At 38.5% G+C, this 15,798-nt stretch overlaps 1 protein-coding gene across 8 annotated transcripts in view; it reads right to left on the bottom strand.

Annotated features, from left to right (window-relative positions):
* HYDIN (HYDIN axonemal central pair apparatus protein) overlaps nucleotides 1-15,798 on the bottom strand; it is a 335,679-nt gene that overhangs the window by 247,071 nt on the left and 72,810 nt on the right. For all 8 annotated transcript variants that reach the window (XM_046683578.1, XM_046683582.1, XM_046683583.1 and 5 more), the window contains 2 exons: nucleotides 8,434-8,635; nucleotides 2,524-2,707 (listed from right to left, as the gene is read on the bottom strand). In XM_046683578.1, coding sequence (XP_046539534.1) covers nucleotides 2,524-2,707; nucleotides 8,434-8,635 — 386 coding nt within the window. The remainder of the gene's footprint in view (nucleotides 1-2,523; nucleotides 2,708-8,433; nucleotides 8,636-15,798) is intronic.

The raw sequence follows: 15,798 nt of genomic DNA, 5'->3' as shown, positions 1-15,798 counted from the left end.
AGATGAAATTCTGAATAGTGTACACAAAAGACAAAATCATTACAGACGCCCTAAAGACCATTTACACTCTAACTGAGTATTATCCCCTTCCTGTTTCCAGTGATTTTTTTCCCCAAACAATATAAACAAAATTAGTCTCAATTACTTAAAAGTACCATTTCTGTGTGTCATTATCTAAAGAAAATATTTTTCTTCCTAATGGTGAAAAAATGCCTTGTGCTAAGAATGCCCAACTCAGTTCTCATCTGGAATTCAAAAACAAACATATTAAATCCCATATTTTAGCACTCATATATCTCCATCAAGAAGCGTGGTTCATGAAAGAGAGCATCAGAAGAAGAAAATGTGAGTTAACCCTAGTCTTTTGACTTCTGAATTGGAAATGTACAAGACTCACCTGTGGGCCTGCCACCTCCTCCTGACCACCAATGTTTGTAATTCCAGAGCCATCACTCCCAGAAGGCAATGAGAAATAGGACAACAGTCATCAGCCTGGATCTGTGGTAGCGGCTGGGAAGACTCTTGGACTGTCCACATGCTGGACCTTATAGGCATGTCTAAGATTGTCAGCCCTGATTGTTTCTCCCTGCCTCTGCCCTGCTCAGCCACTTGCTTGCTTGGACCTCTAATGCTTTTCAACATCTTTGGGCTTGACATGTTTTCACTCTTGCTACCTGTCCTGTCTGTCCAAGACTATATGTTCATCTTGACTTAACTTCTTGCTTATCTAACTCATCGTCTCTGAAGATCTCTTTGCTCACTGAGCCCTGGACAGTCTTCTGACATGACAGAAGATTCAACGCACATCTCCAATCTTGTTTTCCTACACGAGCCCTTTTCTTCAAGCAAACTGATCTATTCATGGAGGCTTAGATGAGCTATGCCATGTACATCCCCAATTTTGTTCTTCAAAAGTCCCATCCTGGAGCCAGCCCCAGTGCCTAGTGGTTAAGTTCAGCATGCTCCACTTTGGTGGCCTGGGTTCAATTCCCAGGCGTGGATTTACACCACTTGTCGGTGGCCATACTGTGGCAGCAACCCATATATAAAATAGAGGAAGACTGGCACAGATGTTAGCTCAGGGCAAATCTTCCTCAAGCAAAAAGAGGAAGTTGGCAACAGATCTTGGCTCAAGGTGATCTTCCTCAACAACAGCAAAAGTCTCATCCTGGAAGAACCAATTCAAGGCTCTGCTCCCAAGAAACCTCCTCCAACTTCTTAGCCTGTGATAATCACCTCAGCCTCTGACCTAGTGTCCTGACTGTCTTCATCAGTGATTCACACAGCAGGTCCCACAAAACACTAGTCCCAAAGGATGTCTCCAAGGGAAGGCTCCCTCTTGAAGATTTACAAGGCACATCACCGTATTAAAGACTTTCAGAAGTCTTACAGCAGAGAAACCTTTCAAACAATATTGAACCCAGTGTTTCTCAAACTTATTTAGCCATGGAATTCCTTTTCTATGTTATCTCCTTTAAAAACAATTTGGAGGTGCAGATATAAGGAAAACAGGTCTACACAAGTCAGTGGCAATTCCCACAAGTGACCCTGTATTCTAATGTGTCCTTGTGCCCATGTCTTCTCTCCACTGGCTTGAATGGTAACAGTCCAGCAGCTCTAACTAGCAGTGGGCTTTCTCAACTCTATTGCTGTCTTTATCCTCACATCACTCTGTGACTGCCAAGCATAAGGTAACGCACAGTACCCAACACATAATCAGTATGGAAGATGCTAGCTACTTTCATTTTGAGGCAGTAGGGCAGGGTGGTCAAGAGTTTGGTCTGTGGAATCAGAGACCATGTTCTAACTCTGGCTCAGCTCTCACTGGAGAGACAGCAAGATCGAAGACTATATCTGTTTTGCTCATCGTTGCCTGTTCACACACAGTGCCCAGTACAGAACATGCAGTCAATAAGTATTTATGGAGTGACTAAAGGACAAAGCAGTTAACCAGAGTGATTTTGTCCACCAGGGGGCATTTGGCAATGTCTGGAGACACTTTCAGTTGTCACAGTTGATGCTAAACATCCACAGATGGATGTTTAATAGCATTCATCCTACAATGTACAGGACAAAGACTTATCTAACCCCAAATGTCAATAGTGCAGAGGATGAGAAACCCTGCTCTAGGGTCAGGCTAATCAGAGATAAATTTTTAAACACTGCCACTGTTTGGTCTTGAGCAAGTTATCAAATTTCTCTAAGTCTTAATTTCCTCATCTGTAGAATGGGGAACTGATTATATCTTATAAGATTGTAGTAATATAATATACATACAAATGCGATAAATCGGGTAACATATATAAAGTGTTTACCATAGTGATTGGTGCATAGAAAGTGTGATCTATGAGCATTCTTACCCTTAATCTTCACTCATTGTCTCACAATGAGGATGAGCCTCTTCAGATGGAATCTTTACGCTCTCAGGACTCACTATATCAATTCCAGAGTGAGTACTCTACCAAAATAAGCCCGCGCTCCCACTATGCTTACTGTAGGGTCAGATTGTATTTATGTGCTCACCAAGGGCTCAATAGTGAAAACGTTATTCAAGAAGAGCATGCTGTCTGCCTGAACCAGCTTTCTCTGATTCTCAAAGGTGTGGGAGAGAATGGAAAGACGTTCTCGGAGTGAAGGATCAACAATGCACTCTTCAAAAAACTCGTCGGTCTCAGTCTTTTCCTCTTCGATCAGATGATCACAGACTCTAAAGAAAATACAGGAAACGTGAGATTTATTTTGGCACTCGCAGGAAGAAGTGTGTAAAAGGCTCCCCTCCAGTCCATCCTCCTGGAAATGGTCTCATCCATCACCCTGGGGTGGTCTCTCCTTGCCCTGAGTCTGTAACATACTGGGTGGGCGACCTTGTACTTTAACCTCTCAAGAGCCTCAGTTTGTTCATCTCTAGTCACTTCCTTCAAGAAGTCCTCCTGGGCCCCCTGTCCTACTTAAGCCCATTTGCTTACTCCTGAGACCTTATGTATACTGGGACAAATATTTTATTTTAGGTAACAGTGTCTTCCAGGCTGCTTTTTAAATATTTAACAGCTACCCTGCCTCTCACACTTACAGGACAATTTTGTTTCTTTTACCTTGCTTAGCTTTAATTCTTTCTTAGCTGTTAGTTACCTGGAGAACAGAATCTAGAGCCAGCAAGGACTAGGTTTGGATATTAATTCTGTTGTCTATTTACTAGCTCTGTGACTTTGGGAGTTACCTAATTCCTGTAAGCTTCAATGCCTTCACCTATAAAATAGAGACAATAGGAGGTCCTCAATGGTAGAGATGAGTTGAAGATCAAATGTGATCAAGGACCTGGTGCAGTTTCTGGGACAAAGCAGTTGCTCAATAAATACTAGTTTCTCCCTATGTCAACCATAGGCAATTATCAAGCTGTCAAGCTTATAAAATGCTCCAACTACACCTGAGATACCTTCTTTTCTCTTTCTTTCTAGCTTCTTCCCAGCAAGAAGTTTGTAAAAGGCTCCTCTCCAGTCCATCCTCCTGGAAATGGTCTCATCCACCCATCAAATCCATCATGAATATCCATCGCAATGTCAGAAAAGCAGCCTTCCCCAACCCTCTGCTCTCTGCTCTCACTGAAGCTGTGTTCACATTACTCAGGGTATCAGTTACTTCACCTGAACTTTGATGACTGAATTTTATCTCCTCTCAGGACATATCATCACCATTTTACTGGCATGACCAATGGTGAGAGACAAATTATTTAGCAATGTGAGTGCTCAGTGAGAGCCTAAGGTCACTGAATTCCTGCCCCAGCCCCAAGTATTTTCTAAATGACTTCATGCAAACCATATACTCAGCAATGTCAAATAACTCTTTTTAATAACTGTAGCACTCAGCGTCCTTTGGTCACTGAGCATAAAGAAGTCAAAGAAATGGATTCAGTGTGTTCTGGTCCCAAGAAAGAAAGCACTCTGTGCTTCCTTTTATTGCTAGTTGGGAAGCAGTGTCCAAGGTAACCAGAGTGGCAGTCCTTCTATTCTTCTGGGCAGAGCAGGGCAAATCAAAGAGAACTCAGTCCACAGAAAGAAAGGAAACCACATATTCCTGTGAGTGGAATTTATGATACCTATCTGTAGGAATGAACAATCATGGATGCAAACAAAGACAGAGGTACAAAGAGGTTCATTACAGTGTTAGCAACAAAACAAAAAAAATGAGGTAAACTTGATGTAAGAGATTGAAGGATTGGTTAAACAAATAATGGGAATCATAAACATTATATTTATCTAGGGGGGTTAATGGGTGTGGGGTGTGGGGATAAATTGCTTTGTGTGGACCAAGGATGATAATGCTCCATGCATTAAGGAGCATGATTAACTCAACACTTAGACCAGAAAACAAAAAAGAACAAAACAAAAATTCCCAAATGCTATTCTTCTCCCATGCTGTTGGGACTCTTGCATCAGTAACAGCCCTATAATGCAAAGGGGAGTGGGGATACCAGACGTCTTCCTCTTTGTTCTCTGATGGAGAATTGAAGCCACGGCTGAGAGTCTAAGAAGGGAGTGTGAAACAACACCTTCAGCTGAGTTGACTCCAACAAGGGCTTCTATATACCTCACTTTATTGTTTTGCAATCTTGTCCTGCTGACATTCATGGTCTCTTGTATTCAGAGGTGGTTCTGTTTTACAGATAATGGGACCTCTCATTAGAGAGCGTAACAACACACCAGCCTTCTCTTTCAAGTAAAACCATGGATTTAACCTATTTTACAAATGGTCTGGTAGCCTCAACACCCATTACCTTCAGGTATAGGTACAGTCCAGCCTATGGTCTATAGTCAATGGGGAAGACTTGTGTCTCAGTTACAGTAGTGTTGAACGAGTAATGCTTCTTCATCTGGAAGTGCTAGAGACCTGCACCCTGCTCCTTTGCAGCACACCCAAGAGGTGGTAACTGGATGCTGAGGAGATTAAAAACTAAGAGCCACAGACTTAACAGCTGGCAGAAATACTCCCATGTCCACACTTGGCATGGAAAGGATGAAGCCACCCACCTTCAAACAAACCATGTAACCCTGGACACCAAGTAACTCTGTGATGACTGTTATAAGCTGAGGACTAGCAATCCTCTTCCTGCTTACCAAGTACCACTCAAGTCTTCAGATTCTTTTTTTAAATTATTTTTTGGTGAGGAAGATTGTCCTTGAGCTAACATCTGTGCCAATCTTCCTCTCTTTTATGTGGGAAGCTGCCACAGCATGGCTTGAAGAGTGGTGGTAGGTCTGCACCTGGGATCCAAACCTGTGAACCCCGGGCTGCCAAAGCGGAGCATGCGAACTCAATCACTATACCACTGGTCTGGCCCCGAGATTAAATTTTTATTACTATTCAGGTGGAAGGCTCAAAGACCAATTAAAACTGATTTATCTAGAGAAACATGTCATTTCCTACACTGGAACGTTGTGGAACAAATCCATTCTGATCACTTTGTGGGTGTTTCATTGAGGATTCTAGGAGTTCTTGTACAGAGCAAATCTAGAATTAGAGCCATTGAGACAATCCCATAAGCTTGATGGAGAAATGGGGAGTAGAAATCCCGAAAAACTCATGCCAAGTCTCTGAATATAATAAAATGTGATATGAATGAGCATGAAGGATGTAGGATGTTTTGTAATCCCTCAGGGCAAGGAGGAGGAAGTAAGGAGGGATGAATGCAACCTCCGTTTTTGAAGAGATTAATTTCTCTCCAAGTCCCAGAAAAACATCAGAAAGGAGACAGACCCACAAGTAATTTTGTAAAGGTCCCTACATCTGATACTGAAGGTTTAAAAAAATGGAAAAAAAATTAAAGCCTAGAACTTCTGCCTAGGGGAAGTGACATCTTCATTGTCAGAGTCTGGAGCCTGGGATGAGCCCAAGGCCCCCAAATCTGGACATGTGTCCGAGGTTTGTACCAACATGCTGCAGTAGAAGGAGAAGTCATTCTTCCTGGGGTGAAAATGACAGACTGCCAGAAAGGAATATGGCTTCCTATTCCTGAGTAGGACTGAAATTCCTCTACTGGGAGAAAAGATATCCAAGTCTTTGCCCAGGCACATCATCAAGATGCTGGAGGACAAGAAACCCTGATGGCTGGAATAAGGTCTTGAGGGCATCTGTTAAAGCACTTAGCGTTCCTGAAGTCAACTTTCAGCTCCTGTAGATGAATGCCTTGGGACACCCCACTGTTACAACTGGAGAGGAGCAGGCCCACTCTTGGGTCTCACCTAAAATTTACATGGCAGGTTTAACTCAGGTCCTGTGGGTGCTGCAAAGGGAAATTTCAGTTTCTCAAAGTATGCATGAGCCCATTTAGAATAGATCTTCTCTGTTCTAAGTTCGGGACCAAAGTCAACATTCCTCTCTACATTTTAACTGCAGAGACTGCTGAAGGAAGAGGACAAAAGACGAGTTTGCTCACCATCAAGAGCAGAAGAGTCATGCAAAGATTATGCCAGGGATTCCTGCACTGGTCTCACTGGGGGCTCCAGAGAGAATTTATACCATTAGCTAAAGATCTCACTGCTGCTTCTCGAGGATGAGCAAACCTCTGACCACAAGCAAGCTATATAAGAACATTCTGCTTTATCTGCCACTCATGTGTGGCCTAAGAGACAATTTGAGAATTTGCGATGTGGAGGAGAAAGGGGCCTATACCCACAGCAAGGCACAGCTACCCACAGAGGGGCAACTACCCTGAGACAGGAACTAAAAGTTCAGTAAAGAGCAAACCTGTCTGTATTTGCCTTGCTTTTTGAGAGGATGGGCATTTCATGGCTAGTTACATCCAGGACAAGAATCCATGGCTAATAAGATGAAAGTTGTGACATGCTTGGGGACATATCAAGGAAGGAGAGGGGCATGGGAAAGAAGAGACACCCGGGTAAATAAGAAATTGGGGAGGGGGGAGAAGGAAAGGGGCAGCGCATTCCATAGACTCTCGTCTTAGATCAACCAATCCACTTTGGAGAACCATGAGTTACGTCACTCTGTGTCACCCAAGGTGAAAATGGAGGTATTCTTATTTAGCATGTGAAGCCACTTTTCAAGTTCATTGTTTAAGGGAGGGTCACGATCCTAGATGATAAAAGTAAGGCTTCCAATCATGGTTATAAAAATGCTATTCTTTATTGTTCCCTTGCTATGAAAAAATTGCTAGAGGAAATAACAGAAAGAGCAAGAGAGATAGTGAAGGAAAGACAATGCAAATGCTGCTGTTTCTTTACTTGTACTTGCTCTCCCATTTTATCTCTAAACGTGCTTGGACCAATCTGATTGTTGGTATGCGTATGTCAGCTGGGAAATCAAGACAAGTGAAGTGATGGATTAGCAGTTTCCCTTGCCTTTTTAAACTACTGGTATTTCTATATCAGGAGGCAAAATGAAGGTTTCAGGCAGGAAAGGCTTTTCTTTTCTCACTTTTTAAAGATGACACAGTGGCAATCCAGTGATTAAAGCTCATCGTCTGAATGCTAAAGCTTCTGGTCCACTGTGTCCTGTTATTGTCACAGCTCCTTCTGATTCAATTAGGGACAGCACACTGGGGGCTTTCTGCCTGGTTTCCACAGACCTAAGAATTTTATTTTTATCACATACTAACTTGGTTTAAACAAAGCTTTGAAGCTTCCCAGGGCCAATCTTTAATGAAAATGGAGAGGCAAATAAAAAAGGCTGAAATAAATTCCAATGAAAGCAGCAAAAGTGCTAACTCAGGGAGGACGGAAGGAGATAAAATTGCAAATTGAGTTTAAAAGAGGCAAAGATAGACTCAGTTAAAAGAAATATTCAAAATTTAGCTGTGATGAGATTAGTCAAAACTGTTTGGTTTTCCATTTTTTAATTTTCTCCACTGCCTGAAGTATCTTTAAAAACCAGAAGATTAAAGATACCAACAAGAAATCATTATTAAATCATATGGTTATCAGGGATTGAGCAATGCTACTAAAACTGAGAATATATAAGCTGTTATATCTAAGCCCTTCTTTTTCGTCATTCTTTATATTTTCTAGAAACATCTTTTCACTGACTGAAAAAACATTCCGTATTGATCCCAATCCAAAAGAGATTGTTTCTAGAAACCCTATGAAATCTGATCAATCTAGTTAGGGTTATGAAAAGAAATACACACATGTAGATTAGTTTTGAGAGAATAGCGAAGAATGATGTATTTGGTCTTTAAAATCCAGGAGTTTAGCTACTGATAAATTATAACCAGGTGAAGATTATCTGAGGATGGACAACATTGTGTTCCAAATAGCTCAACTCAAGTTCTTTAAATGAAAAAAGGAGTATTGTTCACTGGAACCAAGTTATAAAAATTTGACATTGTGTGAGTTGGTTGAAAACAAAAGTCATTGGTTTTTCATAAACACTGAGTTTTGTGTTCCCCCAAATTACAGTATATAGGCAGTTTTTCTTACAAACCTATACTTTTCTTTGTCTTCCTCTTCCTGGGTAGCAAATATCTTCCACTGGAAATGGGCAATGATGTTACTGCGGTTGTGAATAGTTATCGTTCGCTGATTGGCCAGAGATATGTAGGTTTTCTCAATGATCAAGGAATTCTTGTCCAGTCTTATATTCATGTCTATGGCAGCTCCATACAGAGATACAAACACTTTTTCACCTAGAAATTAACAAAGTATAAACACATTTTGAGGTTTATTCTAGAATAATGCTACATTTTTTTAAAAAGCACATAGTCCAACATAACCAGGCATGCAAAGAAATAAAAGTCCATATGTTAAAACCAGAAGATACAAGAAAAACAGAAACAGATCCACAAAGAATCAGATGCTAGAATCATCAAATATAGACTATGACCCAACTACGCTTACCAATTTAAAGAAACAAAGGATCAGTTTGAAGCTATATCCAAGGAATAGGAAATCAAAAAAAGATCTAGAAATTCTGAAAAAGAGCCACACTCTAGCTCTTATAGCAATAAAATAAAAATCACCTAAATTTTAAAAACTCTAAGAATATACTTAATAAGAGAATTTATTAAGTTTATGAAAAAAATAGTGAAATGGAAGATGGTTCAGAAAATACAAAAGGCAATATGAAGAAATAAAAATATATGGAAAATGCACAATGAGTGGGTAAAAGACTAGGCAGATGGAGTGAGAAGGTGTAGGTGTTTAATTAGAAACTCAGAAGGAGAGGAAAGAGGTAATGAAGCAAGGACAATATTTCAAGAGAGGATAGTTAAGAGTTTTTTAGGATTGATTAAAGGCATCAGTTCACAATTCAAAAAGCCCAACAAATATCAAATAGGATAAGTTAAAAGAAATTCATACACAATATATTGCGGTGAAACTAAAGAAAATCAAAGACAGAGAAATTCCTAAAAGCAGTCAGAGGAAAAAAGATAGATTATCCTCAAAAGACCCATGGTTAGAATTACAGCTAACTTTTCGACTGAAACAATGGAAAGTAAAAATCAATGGAATGGTTTCTTCAACATGATGAAGGAGAAAACAATGGAAACCCAGAATTCTATATTTTTTCAGCTTCTTTTAATCTAAAAATGTCTTTGTTTTGTCTTCGCTTTTAAAGGATATTTTCAATAGGTAAAGGATGCTAAGTTAGCATTTTTTCTTTCAGCACCTGAGTGATGTTATTTTACTGTCTTCTGGCTTCCATAATTTCAGCGGAGAAGTTTGCCATCAGTATTATTAGTGTGCCTTTCAAGGTGATGTGTCTTTTTTCTCCAACGACTTTTATGATATTCTCTTTGCTTTGGTTTTCAGCAGTATTTGTACTACTAAGGGTTTGCTGAGCTTTGTGAAGCTTGGATTAATGTCATTCATCATTTTTGGAAAATTCTCAGCCATTATCTCTTAAAATATTTTTTTATCCCATTCTTTCCTCTATTTCTAAGACTCCAATTACACGTATGTGGACCTTTTGACTGGGTCCTGCATGGCTTCTGCTTTCTGTTCTGTTTTTGTTTTTTTGGTTTTTTGTGTGTGCTTTTTCGGGTCCATTCTTCCTTGTTTCCCTCTGTGCTTCAGTTTGGGTATTTTCTACTGACCTGTCTTCACATTCACTAATCCTCTCTTCTCCTGTGTCCATTCCACTATTAAACTAACACAATTAGGTTTTAATTTCCACATTGTATTTTCAGTACAATGTTGTTATTAAAATCTGATAAATATAAAACAAATAGGCCGATATATAGGCTGATTACACTTCTGAATATCAATGTAAAATCCTAAATAAAAAATAGAAACCATAATTCATCAGCACATTAATAGGACGATACTTTACAACCAAGTGGAGTTTGTTTCAGGAATGCAAAGATGGCTATTAGAAAATCCATTAATATAGAATAGATCTCAGGAGAAAAATTATATGATCTTCTCCATTGATGATGAAAAAGAATTTGACAAAATTCAAAACACACTTTTTGTTAAAAAACTCAGTAAAATAGGAACTGATAGAATTAAAACATAGTATAAAGTCTCAGTAATTAAAACAGCACAAAGAGACAGAACAATGGAATAGAATAAAAAGCCAAAACAGGCCCAAATACACGTTGGAATTTATTATACAATAAAAGCAGAATCTCAAATCATTGATAACAATAAACTTTGTAAAAAAAAAAAAAAGTGCTACTGGTACAACTCAGTAGCCATATGGAAAATCCTCACATCTAACATCAGAATAAATACCAAATAGATCAAATATTTAAATGTGAAATATGAAACCATAAAAATAGAACAATACACAGGAAAACTTCTTCATAACTTTAGAGGGGAAAGTTTTCTAATTGTGACTCAAAATCCAGATTCTTCTTCTGGGACTGGCCCCATGGCCGAGTGGTTAAGTTCGCATGCTCTGCTGCAGGCAGCCCAGTGTTTCGTTGGTTCGAATCCTGGGCGTGGACATGGCACTGCTCATCAAACCATGCTGAGGTGGCGTCCCACATGCCACAACTAGAAGGACCCACAATGAAGAATATACAACTATGTACTGGGGGGCTTTGGGGAGAAAAGGAAAAAAATTTTTAAAAATCTTTTAAAAAAAATCCAGATTCTTCTAAAAAGGATTAAGAAATTTGATTACAAAAAATGAAAAAAAGAACTACTGCATGGCACAAAATTCATAAGCAAAAACAAAAAAAACTAGGTAAAATATTTGTAACTCGTATCTGAGACAAAGGGATTAAATCCCCAAATATATAATTATCTCTTAGAAATCAATAAGACAATCCAATACAAGAATGGGTTAGAGGTACAAAAAAAGAAATATACAGATCCCTTATACATATTAATTAAAAGATGTTCAACTTCTCTCATAACAAAAGAAATACAACTAAAGATGTATTTAGACTCCATTTTCTCCAATTAGATTGCAAAACAAAACAAAAGTTTGAACACAAATTGTTGTCAAGACTGTGGGAGAAGGCACTCTCATACATTGTTGTGGGAATGCAAAATGGTACCATTCTTCCACACTCTATGGAGTGAATTTGTTGACACAGATCAAAATACCCATCAAAATTAGAAAACTATTTTCCTCTGGCCCACTTCTAGAAATTTATCCCATATGTGAGTCAGAACAAGATCAAGGGTATTCTTTACAGCATTGTTCTTAATAATGATAGAGTGGAAACAGCCAAAGCACCCACCAAGAGAAGGCTGGTTGAATGATCTGTGCTATACCTAAAAGTGGAATACTGTGCAAGTATAAAAAAAGTACACAGTGATGGGAAAAGATCTCCAGGATATATGATTAAGTATAAAAAGCAAAGTTTAGAACAACTTACATAGTATGTTATTTTTGTGTTGGGGGGAAGATAAGATTATGCATTCCTGTTTGCACTTATTTGCATAAGAACACTGCAAGGATATACAAGAAATCAATAAATCGAGAGCAGGGGCGCAGTGAATGAGATAGGGTGGAAATAACACCTTCAATATATACTTCTAAAATATTGCTTTAATTTTTGAATATACAAATACATTACTGATCCAAAACTTTAATGTACAAAAGGATTACAGGGCCTCCAGGAAACATGGAAAGCTGCTAGATAGCACTAGCAATGAGGGAAATACAAAATAAAATACCATTTCATAACCATCAGATAAACAAAAGTCCAACAGTTTGACAATGCTGTTTTGGCAGTATACTGGCAAGGATGTGGAACAAGAATTTCCATGTACTGCGATGGAGACACAAATTGGTGCAACCATCTGACTAACCAATTTACTATCCAGTAAAGCTCAAGATCCATTTGCCCTATAACTCGGCAATTGGATTTCCAGATGTTCGTCCTTAAGGACAATCTCACACAGCTGCACGAGAAGACATACACAAGATACTCATTGCAGAATTACTGTAATAGCAAAACTCTAGGAACATCCTAATACTCAATGAGAGAATAGATAAATTATAGTATTGTCACATGCTAGAGTGTGTTGCCTTAGTTAAAATGAACCACAGCTATATGTATCTATGTGTTTAAATCTTTAAAACATAATGTTGAATGAAACAGTGAAGTTGGGAAAATGATATACCATTTATGTGAAGTTTAAAACCACTTGAGACAATAGTACATATTGTTTTCGGATAAGTAAATATGTAAGAATGGCATAAAAATGCACCCAATACAGCTCTTCTGAGGAGTATGATATGGGAGTTAGATCAGGTAAGAGTAACAAGGTGACTTCAAATCTATAATCAGTTTAGTTATCCAGAAAATAAAACATCTGAAAGAAATGTGTACAGCAAAATGTTGAGAAGTGTTAAATATAATAGTTGTTGATCATATTATTTCTGTGCTTTTGTGGTTATTTGAAATATTTCATTGTTTAAAAACCAATCAAGGAAAAAGATCCAAGGGCTTACTGATTTCATACAAATCTAGGGGTCAGAGAGACAATGTCATCAATTTGAGTTGCTCACTGAAAAACTGTCCCTTCCTGGAAATATAGCAAGAGCCACTATATTCTTTTTGAGAACCATCTAATATTGATTTTTTTTTACCACTATCTTCCAAAACTCATCAGACCAAAAAGTGAAGGAAGCAATAACTCTTGTCTTGTCCCCACAGCTATTGAAGTACTTGCTTTTTACACCCACTTTCATGAAGACAATCTTAAAAGGGTCCCCAACCCCTCAGTCCCTAGACAACTGCTAGGATAGAAGGGGCGTTAAGTCCGTGAGAATGGGTAGGACCCCTGGGCCTCAGTATTAAGATCTTTTTGTGACCTTGGGATGCCTGTTCTCATTCTGGTCCCTTTTTGGCTTCTGGGGTTGAATGCTGCAATCACTGTAGATGAGTTAGCCATCGTCATTTATTATGTCCTAGTAAAGAAACATTTTGTGGAAAGTCTCATTACCTCTTGCCAGTTTTGCTGCTATCAATCAAGCAGAAACAAATATGAACAAAACTAATTTTACCCAAAAAAATGTGAAGCTAGCTATATACCAAATACATTTCATACTGTGGTTTCGGTACATTCTGACAACAGATGACAGTAAATAAAATATATGAGTGGAGCCATAGATTCTCCAGGGAACTAACAAGTTGATGGAAAGAGTGCTTCTCATCTCTTGGTCACAGCAGGGTCAAATCCACCACTCAAGTGAATTGCTGAATCCAACTTCTTCGGAGGTGCTCTCTCTTTAAAGGGTTCAGGAAACAAATGACATGACTGGACTGAGCTCACCCAGCACATCAGTGGCAGTGCCAAAATCAGTATTCTTAAACTGCAGAGAGGGCCGTAGAGAATTACAGAAAGAGTGCAGGCCTCAGAGGATGCCAAAGACCTGGGTTCGAGCTCCAACTTTAATAGGTATACAGTCGTTTAATGTCTCTGGGCCTCAGTTTACTCATCTCTAAAATGAGGGGAGTTAAAGAGACGTCCTCTAATGTCCCTTTAAACACTAACACCTAATAACTTGAGAGTCTTCACTCGCTGTGCAATTTACGGAACCCTCACTCCCCTCCCCTAAACCATCCCTGACCCCAGCAAGTCCCAGCTTCTGCTCTTCTCCATCGTAAACTATGGATTAAGAAATGAAGAAAAGAAAACCAGGCCAAGGAATGCTTCCATTGCCTCTACAGCCCTGTGAAAACGTTTGCTTCTTTTACAATAACTATGTTTTGCCAGATTTTCTAATTATAACTGCACACATTTATAATCAATTACAATAATCACACAATGGAAACAAAGATTATCCAGGTGAGTCTGTATAGGTATATTCAGATACATATTATTCAGTCGTTTCAACTGCAAGATAGCATATCACACAATTACTTACTATGTTATATCTTGGTATTCCTTTATTGGCCTTTAGGAGAAAAAGAGTTTCTTTATGGTTTATTAGAATAAAATATATATGTAATTGTAAAGCTGCCCAGGAAGTAGTGATATTGCTATTGCTGGTATATTTAATAATAATACATCATCACATCTTTGGTGAGAAGAGCATATTTGCCAACTTCTGACTCCTAAATTGAAATATCTCCTCTTCAGTGAGAGACATAATACCTTACAAAATGCTGAGTAAGTGCATCAGCTCTATTTCCTGCTTATGCCAGTGCTTAATGTCACCTTTCAGTTGAAGTAATCTCACCAGGTATTGAAAAAGAAAAACACCACTGTGCTCCTACTTCTGGTGCTTATTCAAGTAACCAAGAGTTCAATAGGAATGCCTTTTTTTAAAAAACCTATTCTGAATACTAATATCTCCTTGAACCTTTAGATTAAAAGTTTCTCAATACCCAGGTGAAAAGTGCAAAACCTAAGCAATTAACCATTTGTTTGTCTCTTAATAGGTAAATAATACTTTCACTTCTCAGTTTTATTGAAATGATAGAACTAGTTTACTTATCTGTTTTGTTTTGGTTCGGTTTTTGTTTTGTTTTGTTTTGCTGTTACTAATGTAGTCTTGAGTAACTGTATTCTTAACCTCTCCTGTAGAGATTAGTTTGTAAGATGTATCAAGATACTTCAGTTCTTTCTCAGTTTTAGATTACAATAAAAAAGATGAGTAAATCATTTCTGGGATAAAATCAATTCCCTAAACTTGATTTCACTACATAAGGGCATACACAGGAAGAAAGGAGGGGAGAGTTCTGGTGCAGGAAAATGTTAATGAGCAAAATATTAGATATTGGTGAAATTCACACGACCTCTTTAATTGCTAGAGCACTGGTTCAAAACTCTGTTTGTCAAGAAAGCAAAATCTCCTGGCTGCATTTAATCAAGAATATATCCACTGGAGGACCAGCAACTTAGAAAAGTAATTGAGTACTTCCCACCGAGGAGTATCAGTGCTCCTCCTTCTGGAACACTGTTTGAGGAAGTATGAAGAAAAACCCATGCTAAATTTCCATCCTCAAATCAATTCATCCTTCAAACAGCTGCAGAAAGTTCAACCATGCTTATTTAGTGAAATGAGAAGCCAGTGATCATGGCTGTTTAGAAAAGCTCCATGATTAATTGTTTAGGCGGTCATTACTGTTTTTCACTAACGAAAGGTTATAGGTTCTGGTCATTGATAACCCACAATAAAGATGAAAGCATATTCTTTCTAGCAGTTCATTTCATGTAAGAAAAAATGCTGCAAGACAGTTTACCTCTGTCTGCAATCTTTAGAAAATGACTTTATTCATGAACCAAAGTTGACACCAAAACATCAGGGTGTAGAAATCAACTTCCATGAATGATTAAATTTTAATACACAAATAGCCCAGGACTACAAATGTAAGTATAGGTGTCAATCTAAATACTCACGTAAAAGGAAAATCCAGACAGAGGATCACTGGGAAAA

This window comes from Equus quagga, chromosome 13 (assembly GCF_021613505.1).
Source record: "Equus quagga isolate Etosha38 chromosome 13, UCLA_HA_Equagga_1.0, whole genome shotgun sequence".
In the NCBI taxonomy this organism is placed as follows: domain Eukaryota; kingdom Metazoa; phylum Chordata; class Mammalia; order Perissodactyla; family Equidae; genus Equus; species Equus quagga.
Note: the sequence above shows the minus strand (reverse complement) of the source record. Positions and strands in the feature narration are given on the sequence as shown.